The sequence below is a fragment of the Zingiber officinale genome, chromosome 7A, assembly GCF_018446385.1.
Source record: "Zingiber officinale cultivar Zhangliang chromosome 7A, Zo_v1.1, whole genome shotgun sequence".
Classification (NCBI taxonomy): domain Eukaryota; kingdom Viridiplantae; phylum Streptophyta; class Magnoliopsida; order Zingiberales; family Zingiberaceae; genus Zingiber; species Zingiber officinale.
The window spans coordinates 135,614,479-135,629,714 of record NC_055998.1 but is presented as its reverse complement, the minus strand read 5'-3'; the positions used below and the strand labels follow the sequence as shown (position 1 = coordinate 135,629,714).

At 33.2% G+C, this 15,236-nt stretch overlaps 1 protein-coding gene across 1 annotated transcript in view; it reads left to right on the top strand.

Moving 5' to 3' along the window:
• Positions 1-15,236, top strand: part of LOC122002722 (dihydrolipoyllysine-residue acetyltransferase component 1 of pyruvate dehydrogenase complex, mitochondrial-like) — a 46,622-nt gene that overhangs the window by 9,362 nt on the left and 22,024 nt on the right. The window contains exons 4-8 of the mRNA XM_042557998.1: positions 1,507-1,561; positions 1,642-1,675; positions 11,527-11,576; positions 11,678-11,722; positions 11,853-11,926. Coding sequence (XP_042413932.1) covers positions 1,507-1,561; positions 1,642-1,675; positions 11,527-11,576; positions 11,678-11,722; positions 11,853-11,926 — 258 coding nt within the window. The remainder of the gene's footprint in view (positions 1-1,506; positions 1,562-1,641; positions 1,676-11,526; positions 11,577-11,677; positions 11,723-11,852; positions 11,927-15,236) is intronic.

Here is a 15,236-nt window from a genome sequence, read left to right as displayed (position 1 = left end):
ATATATATATATATATATATATATAAATTATAACTATATAATTATATAAATTAACAATTAATTAATTAAATTGATAATCAATTAATAAGATTCTAATATATAATCAATTAATAAAACTATAATATATAACTTTATATTTTTGTTATTATTTTTATATAAAAATGAGAATCATTTTAAATAAAAAAATAAAAATATTTGAATTGAAAATTTAAAAATCAATAAGATTTAATCGTTGAAAGATAATCTTCAATTAATTTAAATTCATATGAATTGATTAAGTCGAAAATTATTTTAAATTTAATAAATAATTTCATTTTTAAAATTTATAATCTTTTTATGAATTTTAAAATTATCCTTGGCTCCTTAGAAATTTTATAGAATTATATTTGATCCCTTAATTTTTTTAATCTTCATATTTATAAACGTAATGAACTTGTGAAAAATTTTATTATGTCAGTTGAATAGTTATTCAAAAGTTTTAAATAATATTTCTATATGTAGATATTTAATCTAGTTATTTAATATTTTTTTGTTAAAATTAAATATTCTTTTTGTTAAAATTAGGTGATTAGTGCCTCTTTAATGTTTAAACTGAGTATAATATGAACATAGTAAGACAATTCAATACTCATTTCTCTTAAAAGAATACTATATACTCATTTTATTCCCACTGTACTTTACTTTGTTGTGTTCTTTTGGAAGTCCATAAAACTTCATTCTTGTGAAGATGAACAAACTGTGTTGATGGCTGAAAGTGCAAAAGGGGCTTGTTTATACTGTGTTCGTTAAATTCTACCATTGAAAAATTTGTTATGGTCATGCAGCTCCAACATAAATCAATCTATGTTTACATCATAGTTCCTAGGAACCAAATAAACTTCCAATTGACAGATTAGACGAGTTTGAGAGATTCAGAGAGAATAGATGGGGACTAGGAGACAGGAGGAGGTTGGGGGGGGGGGGGGGTGCACTTATATACCAAAACTTGCTAAATAAAGAAAAAATGGCCAAATAGTTATTTTCTACAAGAGCTAAGGAATTAAGGTCTTTGGATTATATACAGGGATGCATAGTGTAGATGGTGGTATGCTCAGTTGAAACTTGAATTGCCTCAAATTGGGTAGTCTGTTGACTCGGATCAGCACATACTGCCTGTTCTAAATGGTACACATTATGAAATTCTAAACCTTGTTCTCGTTATAGTTTACTTTAATTCCCTTGGTTGTAATAATTGATGCGGCTCATGCCTATTAATTATTTCTCAATGTATAAAGATGTTCGACACATCCAAAGCCAATTTAGCAAATAATTTATTGAAATGTTTTTTTTTTAAATATACAGTATAAAAATGATTGAGCGTGTTTATTCTTTTTCTAGTAAATGCCATTACATCATTATTAGTTTGTTATATGCCTTAGCATTCATGTTTTTTTCTATAATCTTTAAAACATTTTAATGATATGTGAAAATGTGGCAATCTTATTTGATAAATTATTGTTTATTTAGGAATTCAACATTATCATCCGCTAATGGCCTCTTTGCATATGTTTTTGCTGGAAAGGTTAGTAAAGTTATCATTTGTGTATATGTCTACTGTTCTGCCAAGTTCTCATTTATGTTCTTTCTTTTCTGTTGCAATAGTTACTTGTACAAGCCCGTTTGTTCTCATCTACAGGTATGCTTACTGCTAATATCCTCCATGATACATTTTACCTTTTGAAGGTCATCCATGTACTTGTATCTTTGTTGATTTTGTTTTGATAAGTTAAGAGGGATGGAATGGTGTGTGATTGTTATTGTTATTATGAAAGAGGGATATTACATTTATAGGTCTCCACACAAACTCCTCTAATGTGGGGTTAAACCCACAGCACATAATTAGCAGCTTTGATTCCTAATAATTTGAACATCCAATAACTCGATAATTCGGACACTCTAAGTTGGAGCAAAAATATTTTGCATGTTCATGATGCAAACATACACAAAAACCAAAACTCATGAAAAATAAAATTATATTAAATTGAAGATTGATGAAAAAGAGAGACCTGAACCATGATTTGTTTGAAAATAACTAAGCAATTTCCTTACTAACTTTGTAAATCTAACTTACTTGGTTTATCTAATATGTTCAGAGTTCCCAATTTGCCTCCTCCATCCCACATACTCATTTTGTATGGTCTGCTCGATAGATGTCCAACCCGTTGTACCTGGTCTAAACTTGATCTGCCTAGCATACACATTTTGTCGCTTGCATACTAGGTTAATTGCTCTATAAATGGGTCAATGAAGAGGTTGAGAAAGAGGTGAACTGTAGTAATCTTGGCTTTTGGAGGGAATTTATCAAGATAATTTACATCATAATTGGAGTGCACCTCTTAGCCACCTGATGAACTTTCAACTAGTCTAGTATAGTTAGGGAAAGTCATAAAAAATCCACTTGCATTCGTGTAGACTTCCTTAGAGAGAGAAACCAACTTCTTAGTACCTTAAAATGGAGAGCATCTGTCTCGTCATCCTAGCTTATTGTCCGACTAGAATTCAAAAGGGCCTTTTAGACATTTTGGGGAACTATGACTGTGAAGCCACAAATATTTGAATGATAATGACATAATATACTAAAGCAGGAGAAAATAATTGTGAAGTAAAACACTTCCTAAGTAGCTTTGGGAAAAGCAATGGTGAAGTCTGCATTAGAAGCAAGATTCAAGATTGTGGGAGGCAACTAGAGGGCTTGAGAGTTTCTAGAAAGTGATTGAGAATACTCATGTCTTAGTATTCATTTCTATACCTAGTAACCTACAAAAGAAGTTTGTTAGGAATGGAGACCTCGATAGTAGGAAGCATGAGTAGTGACAATGGGATAGGAATGAAAAGAGCTTCCTCCACTAACTCAAGTGGAGAGGGCATTGAGTTGAAGAATGGAGTCTGACTTGAGGTCACATCAAAAGAGAGATACATGATGGGACTTATGAGTGTAGCATTGGACATGAATAACTAAGGAAGACAGTGTTTGACATACCATGGGAATAACTTATCTTGTTCATCAGATACTAAATAGACAAATAGCATCCTATTACAGGATAACATAGTTCACATAATTGATAATGGTATAGGGATCAGTTGAGTAAAAGTAGAAAATAAAATGTGAAACTAAGTTTATTTAGTATAATAATATAATAATTTTTTTTTTAAATCTCACTAAAAAAGTTATTTCATAGTTATACTACGATATAACAAGCTACTCATGGTGCCTTATATTTATGAAAATTAATAATCAAATAATTTTTAGAATATTTTTAATAGATCAAAAACAGAATGAGAAATAACCAAATATAAATTAGGTTTAAAAAGAAAACAAATTGTAAAAATTAAGTATTAATATCATTTAAAACAATAAATAAAAAAATTGATGATGTGATGAATCTCTTGAAAAATAAACATTAGATCATTACAACACTAATGAACTTATGTTAAGCAATATTGGTTTAGACAAATTGTATACAATATTACAATTCACCAATGATGTAACAATATTCACATGAGACAAATGTCATGGTCATAGTTGTTAAAATCGAGCGCTTTGCTTGCTTAAGTGCGAAGCACAGCGAGACGCAAGAGACCTTGGAAGCGCATGAGGTCTCTAAAGTGTGCGCTTCACGCTTCATGTTAAAGCACAAGCATTCGCTTTTGCGCGAAGCACATAAACTTTCATTTTTTTAGTTTAAAGCCCTAAACTCTCTTAAAATCGATCATTAAGTCGATTGGTCTGCCTCTCATCCCTGCAAGCGTTTGTCTCTCGATCATTGGTAAGAATTTTCTTTACTGTTATTTTTTTTCTCTTTTGCATTTTTCTCGCATCCTGGAGTTGGTGCGGGACTCCGGTGCCGTCGGAAGCGTCGCAGGATGCATCCGGCCCCGCTGGAGTGTCGCGATGTTCGCGATTACTCTGGGACTGTGGATAATAAAAAACTTAAGTCAATTTGAATAATTCACTCAACTCCCAACTTAAATGAGATAGTTCAAATAGGCTTTCATAAATCATAATTAAATTATCCTAATAAAATATATAAAATATATTTTAAATTATTTTTAAAATAAATTTTATTAATTCATATAAATCACATTTATGTTATGATAATTTTTTTTTTACTATTTTATATATTTTTTTATTTATTGATTTCAATGGTCTTAAGTCTTAATTATGTCAAATACGACAATTTCATCAACTCGAAAAGGGATATCGATGGATGCAAATCAAGCGATTAACCTTGATAATAAAACTGAAGAAGAAGATATCGATGGATACAAATCAAGTGATGGAGCTGATGACGTAGATTTGAACAATGAAGACGAAGAAGATGATTATTTTGATATTTGATATTTAATATTTCATCTATCACATTTTCAAAGGCTTTTGATTTATTTTTAGTTTTTTTAATAATCTACATCTTCATCGAAGAATATTTCATTTTTGGTTATTTGGATTTTCAAAGATATTTTCAAAGACTTTTAATAGATATAATAGTCCTTTTGTTTATTACGTTTTTTTTTTCCGTAAAGCATGCACTTCGCTTTAAGCCTCCTTTAGTGTTTTTTTGCATCTTGCGCTTTTGACAACTATGGTCATGGTATTCTACAGTGCCTTTGAATGTATAACAATGCATGGAAAGAAAATGGTGACATGGGGTAGGAATTTAACTTCAATTGGAAGGAAAATGGGTGACGTAGGGTAGGAATTTAACTTCTCATCCCTACTTTGCCTCTAGGATGGGTTGAGACAAGCCAAAGTGGCTCAACATGAAATACACAAAATGTTTGATTTAAAGACTTATAACTATGTAATCCTTTTATATTTTATATGAGGTAATTGGAGAAAATCAAATTTGTGCACAAAATCTTTGCCCTCTGACCACATTGATGTAAAGGGGCATGATGAAGTAGCCCAAGTATAGGTAGATTGATATGGGCCCTATTGGAGCGAGCTAAATTGTCATCCATAGTTTTTAATCCCTCTTGTGTCAATTAGTGTGTGAAATTAATATGGTGGATGAACAAGTAGCTAGTATTTGATTGAGGCAGAGAAGTTTAACTACATCAAGTTGAGCTTTGATTAAATTTTGTATTTTAGCTAAACAATTTAATTCAGTTCAGGTTGGTTAATTCTGCATTTTGTTTTTGTAAATCTAGTTAATAAAAATATTAATCATTGAAAATTTGATATTAATATTTAAAATTATGATGGTTGTATATGAATCAGTTTGATCTGAGTTAAACTAAATTAAATTGTTAAATTAGATAAAAAAAGGCAGCCCAGTGCAAGAAGCTCCTACCAAGTCTTTAGGAGGGTAAGATTGTGTACAATAAATTCAATATGATATGATCCTTCTCTGAGACCCGCATTGGTGAGAGGTTCGTGCTAAATTAGATTCATTTTCAATTTAATTTATATGCTGTTCAATTCAGTTGGATTTCTAAAAAATTAATACATAGAAATTCATTTCACTCTGAATTGATTCAACAAATGCATCTGCTAACTAGATTGAATTTCCAGACAAACAATAGGATATAAGAAATAAGAATTGGCTAAAATATTCTAAACTAAAATGAATTTTAATACTCCTCACCCTCATGAAGTAAGGATGGATTTTTAAATTTGTTCCACATGCACAATCCAGTCAGACCCATAAGACACAAGTTTCAGTCTTATGTATGTATATGTGATTGTTATACATGTAGTTAAATGTAGTTAAATTAATAATATTGAATCAAGTATGTGTTAATCATATGTTGAGTAAATAGTTTTTTATAAAGTGATGTAAATGTAATAAATAATATTAATCTCTAATAAAAAAATGGAATTATCTGTAATATAGCACACATGGTTATGCTCCTTGACACACGTGAATCAATCTAATTATCTGATCATCTACATATAAGACCCCTAGTAAACATCTTACTCCCCTAGTACCTTATTCAATCACTCAATGCATAAAAACCCCTGATACAACATTGTTTTTTTTTGGATAAGTAAAAAATTGTATAGCACAATTACACATGTCTGACAATCAGAGTAAACTTCCAAGGACCGGTATACATGAAGTTGCACACTCCTGAAAATCCTCTCTCTAACTTCACCTCATCAAAGAAACCAAAGTTTCTAGCTCGCCATACATAATAAATATCAGATGACCAGGCTAGATGATGATCCTTTGTCAATACCCTACTCCCACAGTAGTGTCTACCAAAGAGTCTCATCGCTCTCCAGTAGGTGGACATCTCTAATGTCATATGCAACCAATCTCTAATCCTCCTCCATAATCCAACCATAGGGGGACATCAAAAGAATAGATGCTCCTGTGAGTCGATCCTGTAAATAATCTTGTCTATCCCTGGTGGGAAGACGCCTTCGTGCCAGCATCCAAAAGATAACCACATGGCTAGGCTGTAAGTATATCTTCCATACTATTCGTGCCCATGGCTTCTTAGGACTAGGATGCCTAAGGAAATCATATGCCCGAGCCAACCCCCAACCTTAGTAAACCAATATGCTAACCTTTGTTCAGCAGCCTTCAGGAATCCAACAATTGATAATATAACATCCCATATCTGTAGCCGCCGCTTGATCAGAGGGGAATCTAAGTGAGCTGCCTCCCATGTCCATACAACATTGTTGCATCACAAATAGCTCCACTTTGCCAACGATTTTGATTTCAATTTAAATATTGCATCACAAAATTATGACATACAATAACAACTTACCAATTGAAACCCTTGATTGGATCAACAATTATAGTCAACTTTGCTACACATCAAGATTTGAGTATGGAAAGATTTGTACAAACATATATAAACTAATGACTATCCTTTTAAAATGAAGGTTGCCTTATACCCTAAATTGGGAGTAAGAACTGACCTTAATGGATCGTTGCTCGACATGCCCCTAAAATAAATCATTAGAATGATGAAACAACCAACTCTATATATTTAATTATTAAAATATGATATTCCAACTACATAATAATTGTAATCTTAACCTAGTATATCTTTTTTTTTTATTAAAGGTAAATAGCATTGATTTTATCTATCAAGTTACATTGGACCCGCTTAAGAAGCGGAATACATGCGTTTGGTCCTTTCTAAACATCATGTCGACATTTGGTATGCCTCCTTCATATTGACACCTATTTTGGACTTGCCAAATCAAATAGAGCATGCAAGAGATACCCGCGAGATGAGCTTTCTTGAGACGGTTGTCTCTGCGTTGTTGCTGTCTAAACCAATCCAGTAAACCTGTGGCTGTGGCAAATTTAGGGTTGATATTGAGCCAACTTCGCACCTTATCCCATAGTGGTTTGATTACTGAACAATCAAAGAAAAGATGCCTCCGTCTCATCCATCCGTTGGCACAACGGACAGGTCTTGCAATCAATGTACGCCAGCTTGCCCTTGGTCCGCACCTTTCTGTTTGCAAGCTGGCAAATGAAAAATCTGTGCTTTGGCATGAGGAACTCCGTCCACACTACTGCTACCCAATCCTTTATGCTCCGTGGCTTGAAGAGGTCGTAAGCAGCCCTAACACCACTTCACAGCTTGGACTCAAACCAGCCAGCAAGCTGGGTGGCAGCAGCTTGAGCCGAACCGGCAGTGAGCGTGATCTCCTGGTAGATCTGCTGCAGTTTCTTGACTAATGGGCTGTCCGATGCGTTGGCTCGCCACTCCCATAGGCCAATGTGCTGGAGGTACTGATGATGAAACCATCGGACCCAAAGTGAGTCATTTTTCCTATGAATGTTCCATAAGGACTTGGATAAGAGGTCATATGCTTAAAAAGCCTACGTTGAGAACAACAAACAATCTAAAGTAATGTTTTGAAAACCTGAGATCACACCTAGAAAGTTAGTGGATTGGCAATTCGACCTATTAAATTAGTGGATGTGGAAATAATGGCATAAATATAATTTAAGTTTTCATATGTATCAAATATTTTTTTACGAGTTTAATAAAAATAGTGAAAATCATGATAAATAACTTAAAATTATATGAAATTATAATTAAATATATTTAAAATTATTCAAATTTATTTAATAGCAAAACTTAGTTTTAAAATAAATGAACTCAATATATAATATTATGTTTCTAATTCTCAGTGCATTCTCAAAGTTAATTTGTAACAAATAGACTAATATATATTAATTTCTAATACTTTTCTGGTTCCCATTTTATACTGGTTTTTCTATCTTTTCTGGGTTTTGAATTACCCTATTTATCTTCCCAACTAGACTGAATTTTCATTTGGTTCTCAACTCAACTAGTTGTACAGGCTGGTTCAGTCTGTTTTAGAAACAGTCTGAATGAGGAAAAGAATTAAACACCTGCTTGCATCTGAGGGGAGGTCTTACCATCATTGAATACAATGGATATATCATGGTCATACTTTTAAAGACCTGCTTATGCCTCAGTCTAAGCAAATTAAAGGTGTCTGCATTGCTGCCTCATTTGACATATGCAGTCTACTTTGATCTTGTATCGACTTTCTTGAGAACCAACACTTCAAGTTCATGCTATGACTTGGTATTTGCCTACTTAGGTTATCAATTCGTAACATAACAACAACAACAATAATCAAGCCTTTTCCCACTAGGTGGGGTCGGCTGTATGAATCCTTTTACGCCATTGAGCTCTATCTCCTATTATATCATCATCTATATAAATAAATTTTATCTTATTTTATTGTTGCTAACCAAGTCTTTTTTGGTCTTCCTCTTCCTCGTTTGATATGCATGTTTATCATAGTTTCACATCGCCTAACTGGAGCATTTATTGGTCGTCTAAGTACATGTCCGTATCATCTTAAACGTGTCTCTCGGAGTTTTTCCTCAATAGATGTAACTCTGACTTTCTCTCTAATGTTTTCATTTCTTATTTTGTCTATCTTCGTATGTTCACACATCCACTTTAACATCCTCATCTCTGCAACTCTCATCTTCTGCTCATGCGCTTGAGTCATAGCCCAACATTCAGCTCCATATAACATAGCAGGTCTAACTGCGGTTTTATAGAACTTACCTTTAAGTTTAAGAAGTACTTTACGGTCACATAAAACACTCGACGCTCCCCTCTATTTCATCCATCCTGCTTGTATTCTATGTAAGACATCTCTCGCAATCCCTTCATTATTTTGTAAAAATGATCTTAAATATTTAAATGTCTCGGTTCCGGGCAACTCGTCCTCTCCTATCTTAATAATTGTTTCATTACTTCTAATATTGCTAAACTTAAATTCCATATATTCTGTCTTTAATCTACTAAGCTTAAAACCTTTCCCTTCTAGTGTTTTTTTCCAAGATTCTAGTTTAGCATTTACTCCTTCACGTGTCTCATCTACCAAAATAATATCATCTACAAACAACATGCACTGCGGTACTGTTTTGAATGCGCGGTGAGTTCGCCCATAATTAGTGTAAAAAGATAGGGACTTAGAACTGATCCTTGATGTAACCCTATCTTTATTGGAAATGCTTCAGTTACTCCGCTTGAAGTATTTACTCTGGTCGTTACATCCTCGTATATATCCTTAATTAGTTCAATATGTGTTACGCTAACACCTCTCTTTTCTAAAATTCTCCATATAATTTCTCTTGGGACTGTATCATAAGCTTTTTTTAAGTCAATGAATATCATGTGTAGATCTTGTTTTTGCTCCCGATGTTTTTCAATTAATTGTCTAAGAAGATGTATAACTTTTATTGTCGACCTTTCAGGCATGAACTCAAATTGATTTTCTGTCACTGTGGTCTCCTTCCTTAATCTTTTTTTCTATTACTTTTTCCCAAAGTTTCATAGTATGACTCATTAGTTTAATACCCCTATAGTTTACACAATTTTGTACGTCTCCCTTGTTCTTATATAAGGGAACTAGAGTATTTATCCTCCATTGATCAGTCTTTTATTTCGTTTTCAATATCATGTTAAATAATTTTGCAAGCCATTCAATACCTTGTTTCCTTAAGCACTTCTATACCTCTATCGAAATATCATCTGGTCCAACGACTTTTCCATTGTGCATCTCATTTAAAGTTTATTTTACTTCTGAAGTTTGAATTCTATGATAAAAATTAAAATTTCTATGCTCATTTGACCTAATTAAATTACCTAAGTTAAGTTAGTCACCTAAACCTTCATTAAAAAGTTGATGAAAATACCTCTTCCACCGCTCTTTTATTTTTCCATCGTTTACTAATACCCTATTACATTAATCTTTAATACATTTTATTTGGCTAAGATCTCTTGTTTTCCTTTCTCTCACTTTAGCTATTCTATAAATGTCTCTTTCCCCTTCTTTTGTATCCAATTTTTGATATAACCGGTCAAAAGTTTCATTTTTTGCTTTACTCACTACTTTCTTAGATTCTAATTGCTTGACTTTACAACTTCACCCATAACACACATCAAGGCAAATGCATTTCCTTGAGATAAAAATTCTAAGAAACCATCTCACTCATGTTCTGTCTTAGTAATCACTAGCACCATCCTCCCCCCATATTTCTCCCTTTTAAACATACAATAAACCACTAATCTTCTCCAACACAGCATTATAATGTAGACAAACTTACAGATATAACCAAAATTGGGTCATCAAAATCACAAATTGATAATTTATGCAACACAATGAGCAATCAAATTAAACTGGTAACATGTTTTTGAGATTAATAAGTGGTATTATTTATCCTGCCTCAAATCACAATACTCCCATTCTAATCTGGAACCTAGTTCATTAAGTTACTAGGACTATTTATAGTTATTTCTTCTATTGTTTTGCATTTTATTTGTATAATCGAGACACTGATTGTTGCCCTTTTAATTGTCATGATTGAATTTTCATTATTCATATATGAGAATGATCAAATAATCGTTATCCAATCTTTCATATATAGCATATGCTGAATAAATATAAACATAAAATTGAGCATGAGAAGGACGTCTACTTGATCAATTCATCATTAGGACCTCTGTGAACTAAATAATCAAATATATAATATGGCATAGTGACTTTTTTTCAAATCTAATACTTTGATAATTTTATTAGTAAATAAATTATGAAATGCTATGGTTCTTGCATAATATTTTTTAATTTATTCAGAAGAAATTCATGGAAATCATGCACTTTTTTACTATTTCCCCTATCCCTATAAATACCACAATTAGATGGATGGATCCATCCTATTCTTGAAATAAACAACCCGCACACACGCCCCTTCCAAAATAAATCAGTACACCAAGCGCTACTTTGATTTATTGCTAAAATATCGGTAATAAACCTGAAACTTTTGGCCGATGGCCAGTTGCCCAAGTAAATGTAAGAATCAATTACATTTTCATATATTATTCTCTCTTTTGGATAGGACTAACAAAGAACAGAGTTCTTGTATCTCTCGGGTCACCCTTAGCCACTTGATGCCATTCTGCTACAATATTGTCTTGTTGAACATTTTCAATTTTCATATTTAATCATTTCTGTTGATGTAGGACTTCCGTCTCATATAGTACTTGAAATGCCAGCATTGTCTCCTACAATGGTAACCAACTGGCCACTCCTTGGAAGTCATTGAATCTTTTGTATACTATTTGTCAATTTTTTATTTGATTATAGTAAAATTGATAAGACAACCTTTTTCAGAATCAAGGTAACATTGCAAAGTGGAGAAAGAAAGAAGGTGATAAGGTCAGGGATACCACATTCGCAAAGCTATTATTGTTAAGACATTACATTTACTATTTTACTATATGCTGACTTTTGCTTGATTTTATTTCATCTACTTGCTTTGAGTTCTAGTTACTCGATATTTGTGCAGATTAATGTAGGCGATGTTCTTTGTGAGATAGAGACAGATAAAGCAACTCTTGAATTTGAAAGCCTTGAGGAGGGGTAATATTTCAATTTAGCATAAAAAATGATTTATTTCTTATGCTTTACACTTATTATTCTTTGTATGATTATATTTTTGCATATTGAATGAACCTTTTATTATGCATCACAATAACTTGTGATTGATACTCGTTATTGTTAGATAAAAAATTATGATATTTCCTAGTCTAATATGTACCTACTTTATGCTTAACCTTTGAATAGAATTAGTTATGGCTAGGACTACAATGCATGAATTGCAAGTTGCAACTCTATTCCAATAAAAATAATATCATAATGAAATATTTCTCCTTTCTCCATTTTCTATATGGTATCAAAGTCACCCTTTTAGGGTTAGATTTTCCAAAAGGGTATTCCTGTGATGGGAGATCATTTGTCTCGCCTCCTCTCTTTGCTACTTTTTGGCACCACAGCGATTCCTTACTGTGAACAAAAACTTTCAAGTGCATGAATGTTAGGGAAGCTCTTTGCACGATCTTCTTTGACATATGTGTCTGCTCCTCCATATCAAGACTCTTTTGCATATTTGCCTTTCTTGTGATGCCATCTCTTGCAAGCAATCAAATTTGACAAGTGATACGCTTCTGTGCAAACAGATAGGGTCAGTACCTATCCTCCTGTGTGATTCTCTCTCCATGCAATTATAGGACCTATAGGTGGGTGGTCTGCAGTTGGATCTTATTTCCATATAGGGTGAATTTTATGGCAATGTCTTTTGTGCTTGATGCATGTAGAGACATCATAAAGTTCCATTTGTTTTGATCGATTGTTGTCCTTTTTGACTCACATATAGCTAATATTCCCTTCTCCACGTGAACAAGTCACATGTGACACTAATCCTCATCTCTTGTGCATCCAATTTAGTGCCAACAGGATTGTTCTCTCACGACCAAACAACAATGTGTCTCCTTGTTACATAATCCTTCATAGACAGGCCACTGTGCCTCTACCCTAGTTGCACATGCCTTCTGCAATACCTCAATAAATCATCAACGAACAGAGATCAGCCTTTCCGCGACTCTAGCACACTCAACTCCCATTTCAAGTTTCAAATTGCATTACACAATGCATATACCATCCTTTAAATCCAATATTGAGTTCTTTGTTTTGTTCTTTCAAAATATTCTGTATCCCACTCTTAAATTCACATGCTACTGATGTGCCATTTTGACCCTAGGGCCCTCATTCGAAAGATTTCCTTTTCCTTTATTCAGTCTTTATCATGCTGCCTTTGCACTGTAGGGTAAAACCCACTCTTAAAATTTGTCACATAGAGTCTCATTCTTTTCTTTTTTATTTGTGCACTGCATATGCGCTGTTTAAGAGTAAGTGAAGACCTGAACTGAGAAAATATCATGTTCTCATGTTAGCAAATCTATTAAATGGTCAAATTATTCTTTCTATCTAATATACCTATCTATCTTTTCAGTTGCTCGAGTGTTTTCCTTTTCCTGCATGTTGATGTTGATGTATTTGTTGCTTTAGGAAGAAGTTCACGAGACATCTTTTTCTGTTATCAATTTGCTATTTGATGTTGAAGATATATATGATTGGTTCTGGGATCACTATTATCAATGTCCCAAGCTTTGTTGTTGTATCATTAGATTAATGCTCCATTGACTTTTGCATCACCCGTGTGCAAATATTTTGTTGGTGCAATTATGAATGAAAAATCTAGAAGAGAGTCGTTAACTATCTGAAATGGTTAGATACCTACGAGATATTGATGGCCCAAACCAGTCAACTCAAGTAGTTGTTTTGGCACAATAGGATGACAAAATCAAGTCATGAATTGACTAAAGGATAGTCCAGACTGATTGCGGGCTAGAAAAGCAGATTGAAGGCTTGAAAAGGAGCTTAAGGTTGTAGCTATGGATATGGGCTTGTGGAGGCACGAGAAGACTACCAAAAGCTTACATATTTTCATTCTTAAGTATATTGTATTGTCTTCTATGCTCTCATTCATTTTTACTCTTTTGCTTGTACTTAAATTCTATTTCTTATAATAAGAGTGTAAGGCATTGCGAGGGGTGATCTATCGAAGGATCATGGGTCATGAGTAGGATATGAGATTCTGAACCATGTTATGGCACTTGTTTCATTTGTGTTGATGATTTCATTTTGTTCTTTTCATATTTTCCGCTGCACTAATTTTATTTGTAGAATCAAACATGTAGTACAAGTGATCCAGTATTCACCCCTGTAGCTTTTCTCACTCCAACATATTTACTCTACATTTTTTCTTATGAGAGTTACACATCTATATAACAAGTGAGATAGAGATATCATTTATGCTCTATGTTGAGTGATAATATTTGACAAAATATTAGATATAACATGATGTAAGGAATGCTTAGTTTTATGCGTAAGTGTAGGATAGAATTAGTTATTTTAGGCATAGTTTAAAATCTCATGTTGTTTGGCCTGATATGAGTTTCGTTCTGCACATGGACCTACACCGACATGGACACGTCAATGGTGCTGACACGCTCTGAGGCCCTGACGTGTCGCGCTAGCTCGTCAAAGTGTTCAGACGTGTCGTGCTAGCCTAACGACGTGTCCAGATGTGTCGCGCGGGCTCAACAATGCTTCCAGATACGTCGCATTAGCCCGAAGGCCGCCGATGATGCATCCAAACACGTCGCACTGGCTCAGAGGCTGCTGGTGATGCGTTGTGGAGCATAACAGGCAGGGCCAGGGGATATTTTAATTTAGGTTTAATTAAATAATTTATGTTAATAATTTTAATCAACTCCTAACTATGATTGGAATAATTTATATAGACTTAATTAAAGTCTAATAAAATTATCCTATTAATTATATATATATATAGGATAATTTTATTAGGCTTTAATTAAGGTAGGGTTGGAGGGTGCCGATAATGCGTCACGGCGCATAACATGTAGGGACAGGGAACGCTTTAATTTAGGTTCATAATTTTAAGCAACTCCTAACTATGACCGGAATAATTTAAATAGATTTAATTAAAGCCTAATAAAATTATCCTATTAATTTAATATTATATATATTAAAAATATTTTATTTTTTATTTTTAAATGTTTATATTAAATTTTTTATTTTTAATTAATATACTTTATATTTAAAAAATACCAAAACTATATCGGTACGACATAGGGTTGTTAATTTGGATGAGTTGGGTGGGTTCAGGTTGGGTTAAAGCAAGATTTTACAAAAATCCCATCTCGAACCTGAACACAATCCGAAACCCCTAAACCGAAACCCAGGTAACTCGACCAACCTGAATAACTCGATTAAAAAAAGTTTTTTTTATTATTTTTCCTATAATTCT